We start from the raw sequence: 17,068 nt of genomic DNA, 5'->3' as shown, positions 1-17,068 counted from the left end.
CGGGCAGCCGCCCAAGATGAGCCCACCTTCCTTGTGGAATGGGCATTTACATATTTTTTGCTGTGGCAAGCCTGCCACAGAATGTGCAAGCTGAATTGTACTACAAATCCAACGAGCAATAGTCTGCTTAGAAGCAGGAGCACCCAGCTTGTTGGGTGCATACAGGATAAACAGCAAGTCAGATTTCCTGACTCCAGCCGACCTGGAAACTATATTTTCAGGGCCCTGACAACATCCAGCAACTTGGAGTCCTCCAAGTCCCTAGTAGCCGCAGGCACCACAATAAGCTGGTTCAGGTGAAACGCTGACACCACCTTAGGGAGAAACTGGGGACGAGTCCACAGCTTTGCTCTGTCCGAATGGACAATCAGATATGGCTTTGTGAGATAAAGCCGCCAATTCTGACACTCGCCTGGCCGAGGCCAGGACCAACAGCATGGTCACTTTCCATGTGAGATATATCAAATCCACAGATTTGAGTTGTTTAAAACAATGTGATTTTAGGAATCCCAAACTACGTTGAGATCGCCCAGTGCCACTGGAGACATCAAAAAGGGGTTGTATATGCAGTACTCCCTTAACAACTTCTGGACTTCAGGAACTGAAGCCAATTTCTTTCTGGAAGAAAATCGACCGGTCGAAATTTGAACCTTAATGGACCCCAATTTGAGACCCATATACACTCCTGCTTGCAGGAAATGTAGGAATTAACCTAGTTGAAATTCTTCCGTGGAGCCTTCCTGGCCTCACACCATGGAACATATTTTCACCTAAGCGGTGATAATGTTGTGCGGTCACCTCCTTCCTGGCACTGACCAGGGTAGGGATGACCTCTTCCGGAATGCCTTTTTCCCTTAGGATCCGGCGTTCACCCGCCCTGGCGTCAACGCAGCTGCGGTAAGTCATGGAACAGACATGATTCTTGCGGAATCAAGATCCTTTCTAGTATCTCTTGAAGTTCCGGGTACCAAGTTCTTCTTGGCCCAAACCGGAACCACGAGTATAGTTCTTACTCCTCTCCTTCCTATCATTCTCCATACACTGGGTATGAAAGGCAGAGGAGGGAACACATACACCGACTGGTACACCCACGGTGTTACCAGAGCGTCCCAGCTATTGCCTGAGGGTCTCTAGACCTGGCGCTTCATGTGGGACGCCATCATAACCACCTTTGGTCTTTCCCAACGGTTTACAAACATGTGGAAACTTCCAGATGAAGTTCCCACTTTTCCGGGTGGAATTCATTTATGCTGAGGAAATCTTCCTAGTTGTCCACTCCCGGAATGAACACTGCTGACAGTGTTATCACATGATCTTTCGCCCAGCGAAGAATCCTTGCTGTCATTGCCCTCCTGCTTCTTGTGCCGCCCCGTCTGTTTACGTGGGCGACTGCCATGATGATGTCCTACTGGATCAGCACCGGTTGACTTTGAAGCAGAGGTCTTCCTAGGCTCAGAGCATCGTAAATTGCCCTTAGCTCCAGTATATTCATGTGGAGAGAAATCTCCAGACTTGACCACACTTCCTTGGAAATTTCTTCCTTGTGTGACTGTTCCCCAGCCTCTCAGGCTGGCATCCGTGGTCACCAGAACACAGTCCTGAATGCTGAATGTGCTGCCCTCTAGAAGATGAGCACTCTGCAGCCCCCACAGAAGAGACACCCTTGTCCTTGGAGACAGGGTTATCCGCTGATGCATCTGAAGATGCGATCCGGACCATTCGTCCAGCAAATCCCCCTGAAAAGTTTTTGCGTGAGATCTGCCGAATGGAATCGCTTCGTAAGAAGCCACCATTTTTCCCAGGACTCCTGTGCATTGATGCACTGATACTTGGCCTGGATTTAGGAGGTTTCTGACTAGGTCGGATAACTCCCTGGCTTTCCCCTCCAGGAGAAATACCTCTTTCTGGACTATGCCCAGAATCATTCCTAGGAACAGCAGACGTATCATCGGAAAACAGCTGCGATTTTTGGAATATTTAGAATCCACTCGTGCTGTCGTAGAACTACTTTAGATAGTTCTTTTCCGACCTCCAACTGTTCTCTGGAAACTTGTCCCTTTCAGGATATCGTCCAAGTAAGGGATAATTTAGATGCCTTTCTTCTTTTAAGAATCATCTTTTCGGCCATTACCTTGGTAAAGGCCCGGGGTGCCGTGGATAATTCAACGGCAGCGTCTGAAACGGATATTGACAGTTCTGTATCACGAACCAGAGGTACCCTTGTTGAGAAGGGCAAATTTGGACATGGAGGTAATCCTTGATGTCCAGGGACACCATATAGTCCCCTTTTTTCCGGTTCTCTATCACTGCTCTGAGTGACTCCATCTTGATTTGAACCTTTTTATGTAAGTGTTCAAAGATTTCAGATTTAGACTATGTCTCACCAAGCCGTCTGGCTTCAGTACCACAATATAGTGTGGAGGACTAATACCCTTTTCCTTGTTGTAGGAGGGGTACTTTGATTATCACCTGCTGGAAATACAGCTTGTGAATTTTTTTCCCAATACTGCCTCCTTGTCGGAGGGAGCCGTTGGTAAAGCAGGCTTCAGGAACCTGCGAGGAAAAAATGTCTCGACTCTCCAATCTGTACCCCTGGGATAATACTTGTATGATCTAGGGGTCAACTTGCGAGTGATCCCACTGCGCGCTGAGACTCTTGAGACTACCCCCCCACTGGTGGAGGGCTTCTTTTCCTGGGAAGGGGCTGCCTGCTGCAGTCTACTTCCCTTTCCTCTATGTCTGGGCAGATATGACTGGCTTTTTGCCCGCTTGCCCACATGGGAACGGAAGGATTGAGGCTGAAAAGACAGTGTCTTTTTCTGCTGAGATGTAACTTGGGGTAAAAAGGTTGGATTTCCCAGCTGTGGCCGTGGCCCCCAGGTCCGACGGACCGACCCCAAATAACTCCTTCCCTTTATACGGCAATACTTCCATGTGCCGTATGGGATCTATATCACCTGACCACTGTCGTGTCCATGACATCTTCTGGGAGATATGGACAACGCACTTATCTTGATGCCAGAGTGCAAATATCCCTCTGTGCATCTCGCATACATATATATAGAATGCATCCTATTAAATGCTCTATATCAATAAAATATTTTTAGTCAGGGAATTCGACCAAGCCAACCCAGCACTGCATCTCCAGGCTGATGGCGATCGCTGGTCGCAGTATAACCACCGTCTGTGTGTATATACTTTTTAGGATATTTTTCCAGCTGCCTATCAGCTGGCTCCTTGAGGGCGGCCGTATTTGGAGACGGTAACGCCACTTGATAAGCGTGTGAGCGCCTTATCCACCCTAATGGGTGTTTCCCAACGCGCCCTAACTTCTGGCGGGAAAAGGTATAACGCCAATATTTGCTATCGGGGTAAACCCACGCATCATCACACACTTCATTTTATTTTATCTGATTCAGGAAAAACTACAGGTAGTTTTTTCACTTCCACATAATACCCTTTTTTGTGGTACTTGTAGTATCAGAAATATGTAACAGCTCCTTCATTGCCCTTAACGTGTGGCCCTAATGAGGAATACGTTTGTTTATTCACCGTCGACACTGGATTCAGTGTCCGTGTCTGTGTCGACCGACTGAGGTAAATGGGCGTTTTTTATAAAAAACCCCTGACGGTGTTTCTGAGACGCCTGGACCGTTACTAATTGTTTGTCGGCCGTCTCATGTCGTCAACCGACCTTGCAGCGTGTTGACATTCTCACGTAATTCCCTAAATAAGCCATCCATTCCGGTGTCGACTCCCTAGAGAGTGACATCACCATTACAGGCAATTTCTCCGCCTCCTCCAGCATCGTCCTCATACATGTCGACACACACGTACCGACACACAGCACACACACCTGGAATGCTCTGACAGAGGACAGGACCCCACTAGCCCTTTGGAGAGACAGAGGGAGAGTTTGCCAGCACACACCAAAAAACGCTATAATTACATAGGGACAACCTTATATAAGTGTTTCTCCCTAATAGCATCTTTATATATATATTTATATCGCCAATTTGTGCCCCCCCTCTCTGTTTAAACCCTGTTTCTGTAGTGCAGTGCAGGGGAGAGCCTGGGAGCCTTCTCTCCAGCCTTTCTGTGAGAGAAAAAATGGCGCTGTGTGCTGAGGAGATAGGCCCCGCCCCTTTTACGGCGGGCTCGTCTCCCGCTCTTTAGTGAAGTTTGGCAGGGGTTAAATATCTCCATATAGCCTCTGGGGGCTATATGTGAGGTATTTTTAGCCAGTATATAGGTTTACATTTGCCTCCCAGGGCGCCCCCCCCCAGCGCCCTGCACCCTCAGTGACAGCGTGTGAAGTGTGCTGAGAGGAAAATGGCGCACAGCTGCAGTGCTGTGCGCTACCTTTAGAAGACTGTCAGAGTCTTCAGCCGCCGATTCTGGACCTCTTCTAACTTCAGCGTCTGCAAGGGGGCCGGCGGCGCGGCTCCGGTGACCATCCAGGCTGTACCTGTGATCGTCCCTCTGGAGCTAATGTCCAGTAGCCAAGAAGCCAATCCATCCTGCACGCAGGTGAGTTCACTTCTTCTCCCCTCAGTCCCTCGTTGCAGTGATCCTGTTGCCAGCAGGACTCACTGTAAAATAAAAAACCTAAGCTAAACTTTCTCTAAGCAGCTCTTTAGGAGAGCCACCTAGATTGCACCCTTCTCGGCCGGGCACAAAAATCTAACTGGAGTCTGGAGGAGGGTCATAGGGGGAGGAGCCAGTGCACACCACCTGATCTGGAAAAGCTTTACTTTTTGTGCCCTGTCTCCTGCGGAGCCGCTATTCCCCATGGTCCTTTCAGGAACCCCAGCATCCACTAGGACGATAGAGAAAATAGGATTTTAATATCTACCGGTAAATCCTTTTCTCTTAGTCCGTAGAGGATGCTGGGCGCCCGTCCCAGTGCGGACTCTATCTGCAGTACTTGTTCATGGTTATTGCTTTTGCTACACAAAGGTTGTGTTTTAGTTTCGATCAGCCTGTTGCTGATTTTTTGGTTCATGCTGTTAACTGGTTTTAGTTAAATGCCATGTTGTACGGTGTGGTGTGAGTTGGTATGTATCTCACCCTTGGTTAACAAAAATCCTTTTCCTCGAAATGTCCGTCTCCCTGGGCACAGTTCCTATAACTGAGGTCTGGAGGAGGGGCATAGAGGGAGGAGCCAGTTCACACCCATTTAAAGTCTTAAAGTGCCCATGTTTCCTGCGGATCCCGTCTATACCCCATGGTCTTTTTGGAGTCCCCAGCATCCTCTATGGACTAAGAAAAGGATTTACCGGTAGGTATTAAAATCCTATTAGTACTCAGCAGCACGCAACTTCTGATTAGCCAAAGCTTTTCAGACATATACTACAACAGCATTCATCATCCTCTACATAACATATGAAAATATCACCTGGCACTGACTGAAGAGATAAGGATGAATCTTCCCCGCAGTCTGTTCTGGATTAAGCCATTGAAGAGCGGATGATTTCGGGGAGGTTTCAGAACATATCTCTAAAATAGCCTCCTGTCCTCTGTGTAAAAAAACAAACAAAAAAAAACACTTGAGAGATTCATAGCGGTTTCTACTAAAGAGGCTGTAGTTTGATGTTTTTGTAATACTTTATGGTATGAGGCTCACACATTTATCCAGGACCAACACCCCCCCCCCCCCCCCCATATTATACAACGATTTTGTCACTCTTTTCCTTAAATGTCTCATGTGGTCATGGACGCAGATATACTTGCTTATATACTGTTTTGTCTGAACCTGGATGTTACTATGGTCTCATTTTAAAGCTTCTATAAAGAGGAAAAAAACACATGGCTAGGCAATATAGTCAGGGGTGGCAAATATAACCTAGAATTCAACGTCAGTTCTTGAAATTAAAGATTTCATGCGGATTAGAAATATTTCTGACAAGCTAACCAGATACAGTCTCAGGGGCGACAATCATTTGGAACACACAGCACTATTATCAGAAATCAATGGAGTTTACCAGAAACCGGAAGATGTGCAATTTATTGTAAAGGTGGGTACACACTATTAGATATATCTGCAGATCAATTGATCTGCAGATATATCTATGTACGGATCGGGCAGTGTGCTGTGCATACACACAGCCCGATCCGTCGGGGGACTGACGTCATGAACTGGGCGGGCGCTCGCTCCCGCCCAGTTCACTTGTCAATCACCGCCGGCCGCCGCAGCATGTGTACGGGCGGTCGGACGACCGCCCCGTACACACACAGCGACGGGCCAATATATCGTTAGATATATTGGCTGTCGGCGTGCTGCGCGGCCGACGCGATACGTCTGTGAACGACGGAGTTCACAGACGTATCGCCCGTACACACTGGCCGACGGTCCCCGCGATGTATCGGCCGTTCAAGAGAACGGCCGATACATCGACCAGTGTGTACGGGCCTTAAATCATTTCTCCTTTTTTTTCTTTTAATCAAATCAGTTGCAGATTTCTATGGGCTGCCCATTATCAGGCCACAGTCCAACAGTCAGAAGCACATGAAGCCAATTACACCTGGGAACTTTGCTCTAAGATTATCAGACACAGACAATTCTACTGGTAGTTCTTGCCCATCAAAGGCTTTAGCACCTTTATGTGATCTGACTAAAGGTTTGCTTTAAAACCTAGAATCATGCTATACTTTATATAGGGATTAAGTCCAACAGTCTTTTCTGCAAGCTGTTCTGATCTGCAGCTTTGTGCTGCACAATACTGTAATTCACAGGTTCTCAAACTCGGTCCTCAGGACCCCACACGGTGCATGTTTTGCAGGTCTCCTCACAGAATTGCAAGTGAAATAATTAGCTCCACCTGTGGACCTTTTAAAATGTGTCAGTGAGTAATTAATACACCTGTGCACCTGCAAAACATGCACTGTGTGGGGTCCTGAGGACCAAGTTTGAGAACCTCTGCTGTAAGTCATAGGTCTGCAAGCTCTGTCCTCATTACCTCACACAGTGCATGTTTTGCAGGTCTCCTTACAGAACCACAAGTTAAATAATTAGCTCCACCTGTGGACCTTTTAAAATGTGTCAGTGAGTAATTAATACACCTGTGCACTTTCTGGGTTACCTGCAAAACATGAACTGTGTGGGGTAATGAGGACAGAGTTTGCAGACCTATGCTGTAAATAGAATAAGTACGAGGGTTTCAGCAGGGCCGGATTAACAATGGGGCGGGTGGAGCTGCAGCTCAGGCCCCCATGAAAATAGGCCCAGACTGTGCTAGCAAACATTGGTGACATTAATTTTTTTTTTGGTTACCACCAGTGGCAGTCGGAACCCCCGCCCACTCACTCCCCTTACCCCCTCCAACCCTCCGTGCACTTGTCAACCGTGACCTTGCTAGCGCAGTGGTGCGCACTCCCTGCGCCTCTATGCGGACTCAGTGCTAAGAGGGAGGCCGGCCGCGGCGCTGGCCGAGGTGGTCCAGCTCCTCCCCTCCACTCACATGTTCTTCCCTTCCTGTCACTGCCTCCCCTCGGGACGCTGCTGTTGCAGGGGTTGACTGGCGCCTGCCGTAGCTTAAGACCGGACCCGCTGCTCAGGAAGGTACAAAGTGCTGCCTGTCCTGGGAGGGGGTGAGGGGGTAGGAAAGGTACACAATGCCGCCTGTAGAGGTGTGTGTGTGTGTGTGTGTGTGTGTGTGTGTGTGTGTGTGTGTGTGTGTGTGTGGGGGGGGGGGGGGGGGGGGGGGGGGTTTGTGTGTGGGGGTTTGTTTAGGGGATGGCTGACTCAACCCTTTCACTGTCTACCCCCTTCTCTCGTTCTGTGCCCCACCCCCATCTCTCTCTCCTCTTGCTCTCTGTCTCCCCCTTCTCCCACCCCCCTTCTTTCTCTCTCCCTCTCTCTCTCTCTCTCACACCCTTCTCTCTTTCTCTGTTCACCTTCTCACTCTCTCTCTCTCTCTGTCTCCAACCCTTCTCTGTATCTTCCTTCTATTTCTGTGCCCTCCACCATTTTCTCTCGCTATAAAAAAAGGGTGGTTGCTCCCTGAGCACTTCCTTACAGGAAGTAATAGTACATATAACATCCAGAGATACTAAAAAATAGGTGGTATTTATTAATTTACAATATTGCAATGTAGATTGTAGATGTTACTGTTCACCGTAGCGATAGTTAGCATAAGTAATTATAAAAAGGTTAACGCTAAAAACTGAGTAAAGGGAAGGGGTGGGCGAAATTCCTAATACCGGTATACACAGGACAAAAACATACATATACCTACAAATACACAAGTATCTATCGCACCAAAACGCGCTCAGTGCGTCTTACTCTTTTGTGCTTACTTCCTGATTACCAGTTGAACTGAGGGAAGTCTGCCGACAGACACCGCATCCATCCCCAGGAACGGACATCCACCACTGTACACAGATGACTTCACCAGTCCTTTTGAAGCAAACTCCGGAGGAGGTAAGGATTTCGTTTCCACCTTACTCAAACACCTCTCGCAGGGGTATATGCACATGGACAGCAAATCCGCCTGGCACCATTACAGGGCGCAGTACAGGACTTTGTCTGTATCGGACGAGCATATTGGTACACGGGACCTCTGCATACTGGAAACCCAGGAGGGATTCGTTGTATTTACAATCCAGATAAACTGATATATTACTACCACACGAAGTAAGCACACAAGAGTAAGACGCACTGAGCGCGTTTTGGTGCGATAGATACTTGTGTATTTGTAGGTATATGTATGTTTTTGTCCTGTGTATACCGGTATCACTATGGTGAATAGTAACATCTGCAATCTACATTGCAATATTGTAAATTAATAAATACACCCCATTTTTTAGTGTCACTGGATGTTATTTATATTATTATTTCCTATAAGGAAGTGCGCAGGGAGCAACCACCCTTTTTTTTTTGTATATTCTATCCATAGTGGACTGTTATAGTTCAGCCACGCTCCCAGCAGCACATCCCGCAAAGGCTATCCACTGTCACATAGAGAGCACAGTATCACACTCTTTATCCATTTTATCTTGCTGTGCTTCCCTTTTATCTTCCCGCCTTCTCTCTTTCCCTCTGTGTGTCCCACCCTTCTCTCTCTCCTCTCCCTCTACTCCCTCTCTCTGTCTCCCCCTTCTCGCTCTGTCTCCCCTACACTATCTCTCTCTCTGACTCCTCCCCTTCTGTCTATCTCTCTATATCTCCCCTTCTCTCATCTCCCTCCCCCCTCTCACTGTCTCCTCCATTCTCTCTCCCCTCTTCTTTCTCTCTGTGTCTCGCTCTGTCTCCCCCTTCTCTCTCTCTCTTTCTCCTAGCTCTTCTTTCTTTGTTTCCCCCTCCTCTCTTTTCTCTCTTCTCTCTCTCTCTCCCCCTCTCACCTTTCTCCCACCACTCTCTCTGTATATTCCCCCTTCTCTCTCTCTCTCTCTCTCTCTCTTCCCATTCTCTCCCTCTACAACTTCTCACCCGCTCTGTCTCCAACTTCTCTCTCTCTCTTTGTCTCTCCCTCCTCTTTCTGTCTTTCTTTCCCCTCCCCTTTCTCTCTCCTCTCTGACCTCTCCCCCCTTCTCTCTCTGTGTCTCCCCCTTATCTCTCTCTCTCTTCCCTAATATAAGTATGCAGTTAGTGTAGGCTGCGGGTGGGGAGGTTAGGGTTAGGTTAGGCACTAGGGGGAAGGTTAGGCTGCGGGAGGGGAGGTTAGGGCTAGGCACTAGGGGGAAGGTTAGAATTAGGCTGTTGGAGGAGAGTGTTAAGCTGCATGAGGAGAGGGTTAGACTGTGGGAGTGTTAGGGAAAGGGTAAGGGGTAGGGTTACTTTACTTACCAAAAGTGTCAGTATTACTTTCAGAATCATGTACCCAATTGATAGAGGGGCACATATAGACATAGGCACATACAGACATAGTGGAGCACATACAGACATAGTGGAGAACAGTATACATACAGATAAAGACACATATGGACATAGAGGAGCACATACAGACATATGCACATATGGACATAGAGGAGCACATCGATACAGACATAGGCACATATGGACGTAGAGGAGCACATACAGACATAGGCACATATGGACATAGATACAGACATAGGCACATATGGACATAGAGGAGCACATAGATACAGACATAGGCACATATGGACGTAGAGGAGCACATACAGACATAGGCACATATGGACATAGAGGAGCACATACAGACATAGGCACATATGGACGTAGAGGAGCACATACAGACATAGGCACATATGGACATAGAGGAGCACATACATACAGACATAGGCACATATGGACATAGAGGAGCACATACAGACATAGGCACATATGGACATAGAGGAGCACATACATACAGACATAGGCACATATGGACATAGAGGAGCACATACAGACATAGGCACATATGGACATAGAGGAGCACATACATACAGACATAGGCACATATGGACATAGAGGAGCACATACAGACATAGGCACATACGGACATAGAGGAGCAAATACAGATAAAGACACATATGGACATAGAGGAGCACATACAGACATAGGCACATACAGACATAAAGGAGCACATACAGGCATAGGCACATAAAGACAGAGGAGCACATATATGCATACTGTAGGCGACTTACTACTGGAATGATTACACACCCCTAGATGCCGCCCCACAGCACAGGTCATACCCCCACAGCACAGGAGACACCCTCATGTCACTATTCACAAGACCACAGCACAGGTCACACCCCTGTGGTGGTACACAATAGGCCCTTCAACAATTTCAGCTCCAGGCCCTTGTGGACCTTAATCTGGCACTGGGTTTCAGAATTAACCATTCTAGCCAGGATATTCCTGTCTATACTGTGTGAACATTTGCCCCACAGTCAATGTCTGATGTAAAAAAAATATTCATCCAAATGAAAGAGTCAACAACAAAAATGCAACTCGTTTTGTCCAATACTTTGGATTTTTTTAAGCTCAAAAGTCCAAAACTATTGGACGAAACTAGTTGCTGACTTGCTTATCTTCACGTTGTCCAGACTGAGCTTAAGGGTCTCTCCTTCACACCAAGATCCTTGAATTGAGGTTTTAACATGCACCAAGATCCTTGAATTGAGCCTTTAACATGCAGCATACCTACTGATCCTGGCACGGTGCATGCCCTAGTGCTAAATGCTACAGCACTTGGTCCCAATACTATAACCAGCAGGACCCATCGGTGAGAGCGAGCCGCAGGACATTGGAGGTCCAAGACGGATCCAATATAGAGAGCTGCCGTAGAGCGCTAAAACACAGGATCATTAAAGCAGGCGGTGCTTGTGATATGAAACTAAGAGGAAGGTAACTCTTGTACGATATATACGGACACTAAGCAGTCTATTGACATTTTACATGATCCTCCGTTTCTTCTTACCCGGTCAATATTTATAGATTTCATCTGCCTCATTTATCTATATCCAGCTGGACTTTTATTCATTACCATTGACATTGTTCATATTTTATGTTGTATGTATGGTTTATGTGTCATCATTTTTATATGCTAGTTCATTGTATGATCAGCAGCACTTATTCTATGTATATTCTAGAATGAACACAGATAAATTTTTGCAGTGACTAGTCAGTTGGATGTATTTTTAGTGAAATAGTTTTACAACAAATTAATATATGAGAGGTTCCCAAACGCGGTCGTCAAGGCACCACAACAGTCCAGGTTTTATTTATATCCATGGCTCAGCACAGATTGTTAAATAAAATTGACTAAGGTTCTAATTAAGTCACCTGTGGCCAAGCATGGATACATTTAAAACCAGGACTTTTGGGGTGCCTTGAGGACCGCGTTTGGGAACCTCTGATATATGGTGTCAATTGGTGGAGTTTTTATCCAGCGCACTTTTCTTTTCTTTTTTTTAAATGTGTATCTTTGCGGAGTTGGCAATTTTTCTCCTTCACTAAACTGTAGCAAGGTTGTTTCTGTGGGATGCAGTTAATATACCGGCGGTCAGAATACCGACGCCGGGATCCCGACCAACGAGAATGCCGACAACTGTGACCGGGCTATTCCCTCTCGTGGGTATCCACGACACCCATAGAGTGGTAATAGAACCTGTGGCCAGTGCGGCGAGCCTCGAAGCCCACAGCGTGGCGAGTGCAGCGAATCTGCAAGGGACTTTCCAGCGCTCGCCGCACTGCCGGCATTCTGACAATATACTGACCTCCAGGATCCCAGCTGCCGGGATTTCATCCCCAACCCGTTTCGGTACATTGGTAGTTCATGGCGCTGGAGAGATTCTTTTCACCCAATACTTGGTGGTACCACTGAGGCTTAGTGATTTTGAATTTGGTGAGGTAGGGGATGTTCTAGTTACTGAAAGGGAAGCAGATAGCAGAGATACAGTCCTAGGCAGGCAAGTGGGACATCCTCTATATGTAACATGAAATAGAGCCAAGGTTGCTGGGTTTGATTTCTTGTGGCTGTCACGAATACTCACCATAGGAGGGACAGACAGTTTACCAAACGGGGAAGTTCTACTTTTAAGACTGAACTCTCACGCCTGAAAAGTTGCAGCACTTACGAATGTCTCCATATCAGGTCAGCGGTCGCAACCCATCCCATGGTAATTACTAAATGTGCAGGAGAGGGGTGACCCTGTGACAAAGTTTTCAGAGCAGACAGGGAAGAGACATTAGGTAATTTCACTGTATTTTAGATATAGATAATGGTTGTGCTTTCAGATATGACAAGTGATGTGTATTTGAAAATGGCCATGTCCTCTGATAGAGAGGTGAGCGAAGAATTGCAGTTAGACTTCTTTAATATGGTCCTGAATAATGCCAAACTGTGCCACTGAAATGTAATAGGATCTGCTGCAGCCACCAAACTAGTTCTGTGCCAGGATGTTATATAACAACTGTGGTGATCAGGGGAGATGAATACTCACACAAGAGCCAGCCGTTTGTGAGCTGCAGGGAAAGCTCCATCACACCATAGCCAGATTAAGGGGGGGATGCAGGGCCTACTGTACCCCGGGCCCCCCTCTGTCAAGGGGTCCCCCAGCTAGAGCACACTGACATCACTAGCTCTCCCTCTTGTGCAGCAGCAGAACCAGGCTGCCAGATTGTGAGCAGTACAGTATGCATTGCAGGCAGAGACACAGAATTATCAGGTTTTATGAGATACCGACGGAGCTTCATGACCAGAGGAGAGAGAGCAGAAAGCTGTAAGTGACCCAGGGACAGGAGAGAGAGAGAGAGAGAGAGAGAGAGAGAGAGAGAGAGAGAGAGAGAGAGAGAGAGAGAGAGAGAGAGAGAGAGAGAGAGAGAGAGAGAGAGAGAGAGAGAGAGAGAGAGAGAGAGAGTCCTCCTGAGTCCTGTGCCAGTGTGTTCGTAGTACAAATAGTACAGAGGTTAAGTTTTCTATGTTCCACTACAGGAAAATATTATAGCATATTTGTCTCTCTATTAGGTGGAGATATAAACAGCGCCCAGGTCTTATTAAACTATTAGTTTAAATCTAACATACATCATTAGTTTATATTTAGTATACACAATCCATACCTCCCATTCCAGGAGGGACAAAATACTCTCTACCTGGACTTTCTACTTAATTATGATTGTAATCATTTTTGTTGAAATACCTTTTTTATCAATGAAATAGTTCAACACATGTGATGCCAATCATATATTAAAAATAAGAATTTACTTACCGATAATTCTATTTCTCGGAGTCCGTAGTGGATGCTGGGGTTCCTGAAAGGACCATGGGGAATAGCGGCTCCGCAGGAGACAGGGCACAAAAAGTAAAGCTTTCCGATCAGGTGGTGTGCACTGGCTCCTCCCCCCTATGACCCTCCTCCAGACTCCAGTTAGGTACTGTGCCCGGACGAGCGTACACAATAAGGGAGGAATTTTGAATCCCGGGTAAGACTCATACCAGCCACACCAATCACACTGTACAACCTGTGATCTGAACCCAGTTAACAGTATGATAACAGCGGAGCCTCTGAAAAGATGGCTCACAACAACAATAACCCGATTTAGTTAGCAATAACTATGTACAAGTATTGCAGATAATCCGCACTTGGGATGGGCGCCCAGCATCCACTACGGACTCCGAGAAATAGAATTATCGGTAAGTAAATTCTTATTTTCTCTATCGTCCTTGTGGATGCTGGGGTTCCTGAAAGGACCATGGGGATTATACCAAAGCTCCCAAACGGGCGGGAGAGTGCGGATGACTCTGCAGCACCGAATGAGAGAACTCCAGGTCCTCTTTTGCCAGGGTATCAAATTTGTAGAATTTTACAAACGTGTTCTCCCCCGACCACGTAGCTGCTCGGCAAAGTTGTAATGCCGAGACCCCTCGGGCAGCCGCCCAAGATGAGCCCACCTTCCTTGTGGAATGGGCCTTAACAGATTTAGACTGTGGCAGGCCTGCCACAGAATGTGCAAGTTGAATTGTGCTACCAATCCCACGAGCAATCGACTGCTTAGAAGCAGAAGCACCCAGCATTGTTGGGTGCATACAGGATAAACAGCAAGTCAGATTTCCTGACTCCAGCCAACCTGGAAACTATATTTTCAGGGCCCTGATAACATCCAGCAACTTGGAGTCCTCCAAGTCCCTAGTAGCCGCAGGTACCACAATAAGCTGGTTCAGGTGAAACGCTGACACCACCTTAAGGAGAAACTGGGGACGAGTCCGCAGCTTTGCTCTGTCCGAATGGACAATCAGATATGGCTTTGTGAGATAAAGCCGCCAATTCTGACACTCGCCTGGCCGAGGCCAGGACCAACAGCATGGTCATTTTCCATGTGAGATATATCAAATCCACAGATTTGAGTTGTTTAAACCAATGTGATTTTTTAGGAATCCCAAAACTACGTTGAGATCGCCCAGTGCCACTGGAGACATCAAAGGGGCTGTATATGCAGTACTCCCTTAACAACTTCTGGACTTCAGGAACTGAAGCCAATTTCTTTCTGGAAGAAAATCAACAGGCCGAAATTTGAACCTTAATGGACCCAATTTGAGACCCATAGACACTCCTGTTTGCAGGAAATGTAGAAATTAACCTAGTTGAAATTCTTCCGTGGAGCCTTCCTGGACTCACACCCTGGCACATATTTTCACCTAAGTGGTGATAATGTCGTGCGGTCACCTCCTTCCTGGCTCTGACCAGGGTAGGGATGACCTCTTCCGGAATGCCTCTTTCCCTTAGGATCCGGCGTTCACCCGCCTTGGCGTCAACGCAGCTGCGGTAAGTCCCGGAACAGACACGGTTCTTGCCGAATCAAGACCCTTCTTAGTATCTCTTGAAGTTCCGGGAACCAAGTCCTTCTTGGCCAAACCGGAGCCACGAGTATAGTTCTTACTCCTCTCCTTCCTATCATTTTCAATACATTGGGTATGAAAAGCAGGGGATGGAACACATACACCGACTGGTACACCGACGGTGTTACCAGAGCGTCCCAGCTATTGCCTGAGTGTCTCTTGACCTGGCGCTTCAGGTGGGACGCCATCATAACCACCTTTGGTCTTTCCCAACGGTTTACAATCATGTGGAAACTTCCAGATTAAGTTTCCACTTTTCCGGGTGGAATTCATTTATGCTGAGGAAATCTTCCCAGTTGCCCACTCCCGGAATGAACACTGCTGACAGTGTTATCACATGATTTTCCGCCCAGCGAAGAATCCTTGCTGTCATTGCCCTCCTGCTTCTTGTGTCGCCCCGTCTGATAACGTGGGCGACCGCCATGATGATGTCCTACTGGATCAGCACCGGTTGACTTTGAAGCAGGAGTCTTCCTAGGCTCAGAGCATTGTAAATTGCCCTTAGCTCCAGTATATTCATGTGGAGAGAAGTCTCCAGACTTGACCACACTTCCTTGGAAATTTTTTTCCCTGTGTGACTACTCCCCAGCCTCTCAGGCTGGTATCCGTGGTCCCCAGAACACAGTCCTGAATGCTGAGTGTGCTGCCCTCTAAAAGATGAGCACTCTGCAGCCCCCACAGAAGAGACACCCTTGTCCTTGGAGACAGGATTATCCGCTGATGCATCTGAAAATGCGATCCGGACCATTCGTCCAGCAAATCCCCTGAGATCTGCCGAATGGAATCGCTTCGTAAGAAGCCACCATTTTTCCCAGGACTCCTGTGCATTGATGCACTGATACTTGGCCTGGTTTTAGGAGGTTTCTGACTAGGTCGAATAACTCCTTGGCTTTTTCCTCCCGGAGGAACACCTTTTTCTGGACTATGCCCAGAATCATTCCTAGGAACAGCAGACGTATCGTCGGAAAACAGCTGCGATTCTTGGAATATTTAGAATCCAGTCGTGCTGTCGTAGAACTACTTTAGATAGTGCTCTTCCGACCTCCAACTGTTCTCTGGAACTTGCCCTTTTCAGGATATCGTCCAAGTAAGGGATAATTTAGATGCCTTTTTTCTTTGAAGAAACATCTTTTCGGCCATTACCTTGGTAAAAGGCCCGGGGTGCCGTGGATAATTCAAACGGCATCGTCTGAAACTGATATTGACAGTTCTGTACCACGAACCAGAGGTACCCTTGTTGAGAAGGGCAAATTTGGACATGGAGGTAATCCTTGATGTCCAGGGACACCATATAGTCCCCTTTTTTCCGGTTCGCTATCACTGCTCTGAGTGACTCCATCTCGATTTGAACCTTTTATGTAAGTGTTCAAAGATTTCAGTTTAGACTATGTCTCACCAAGCCGTCTGGCTTCAGTACCACAATATAGTGTGGAAAAATAATACCCTTTTCCTTGTTGTAGGAGGGGTACTTTGATTATCACCTGCTGGATATACAGCTTGTGAATTGTTTCCAATGCTGCCTCCCTGTCGGAGGGAGCCGTTGGTAAAGCAGACTTCAGAAACCTGCGAGGAGAAGATGTCTCGACTCTCCAATCTGTACCCCTGGGATAATACTTGTACTATCTAGGGGTCAACCTGCGAGTGATCCCACTGCGCGCTGAGACTCTTGAGACTACCCCCCCACCTTGAGTCCGCTTGCACGGCCCCAGCGTCATGCTGAGGACTTGGCAGACGCGGTGGAGGGCTTCTTTTCCTGGGAAGGGGCTGCCTGCTGCAGTCTACTT

General features: G+C 47.2%; 1 protein-coding gene across 1 annotated transcript in view; it reads right to left on the bottom strand.

Annotated features, from left to right (window-relative positions):
• LTA4H (leukotriene A4 hydrolase) overlaps positions 1-17,068 on the bottom strand; it is a 97,298-nt gene that overhangs the window by 67,816 nt on the left and 12,414 nt on the right. Inside the window, exon 3 of the mRNA XM_063927757.1 lies at positions 5,399-5,519. Coding sequence (XP_063783827.1) covers positions 5,399-5,519 — 121 coding nt within the window. The remainder of the gene's footprint in view (positions 1-5,398; positions 5,520-17,068) is intronic.

Source organism: Pseudophryne corroboree, chromosome 6 (assembly GCF_028390025.1).
Source record: "Pseudophryne corroboree isolate aPseCor3 chromosome 6, aPseCor3.hap2, whole genome shotgun sequence".
Classification (NCBI taxonomy): Eukaryota; Metazoa; Chordata; class Amphibia; order Anura; family Myobatrachidae; genus Pseudophryne; species Pseudophryne corroboree.
This window is presented reverse-complemented; position numbering and strand designations above follow the sequence as displayed.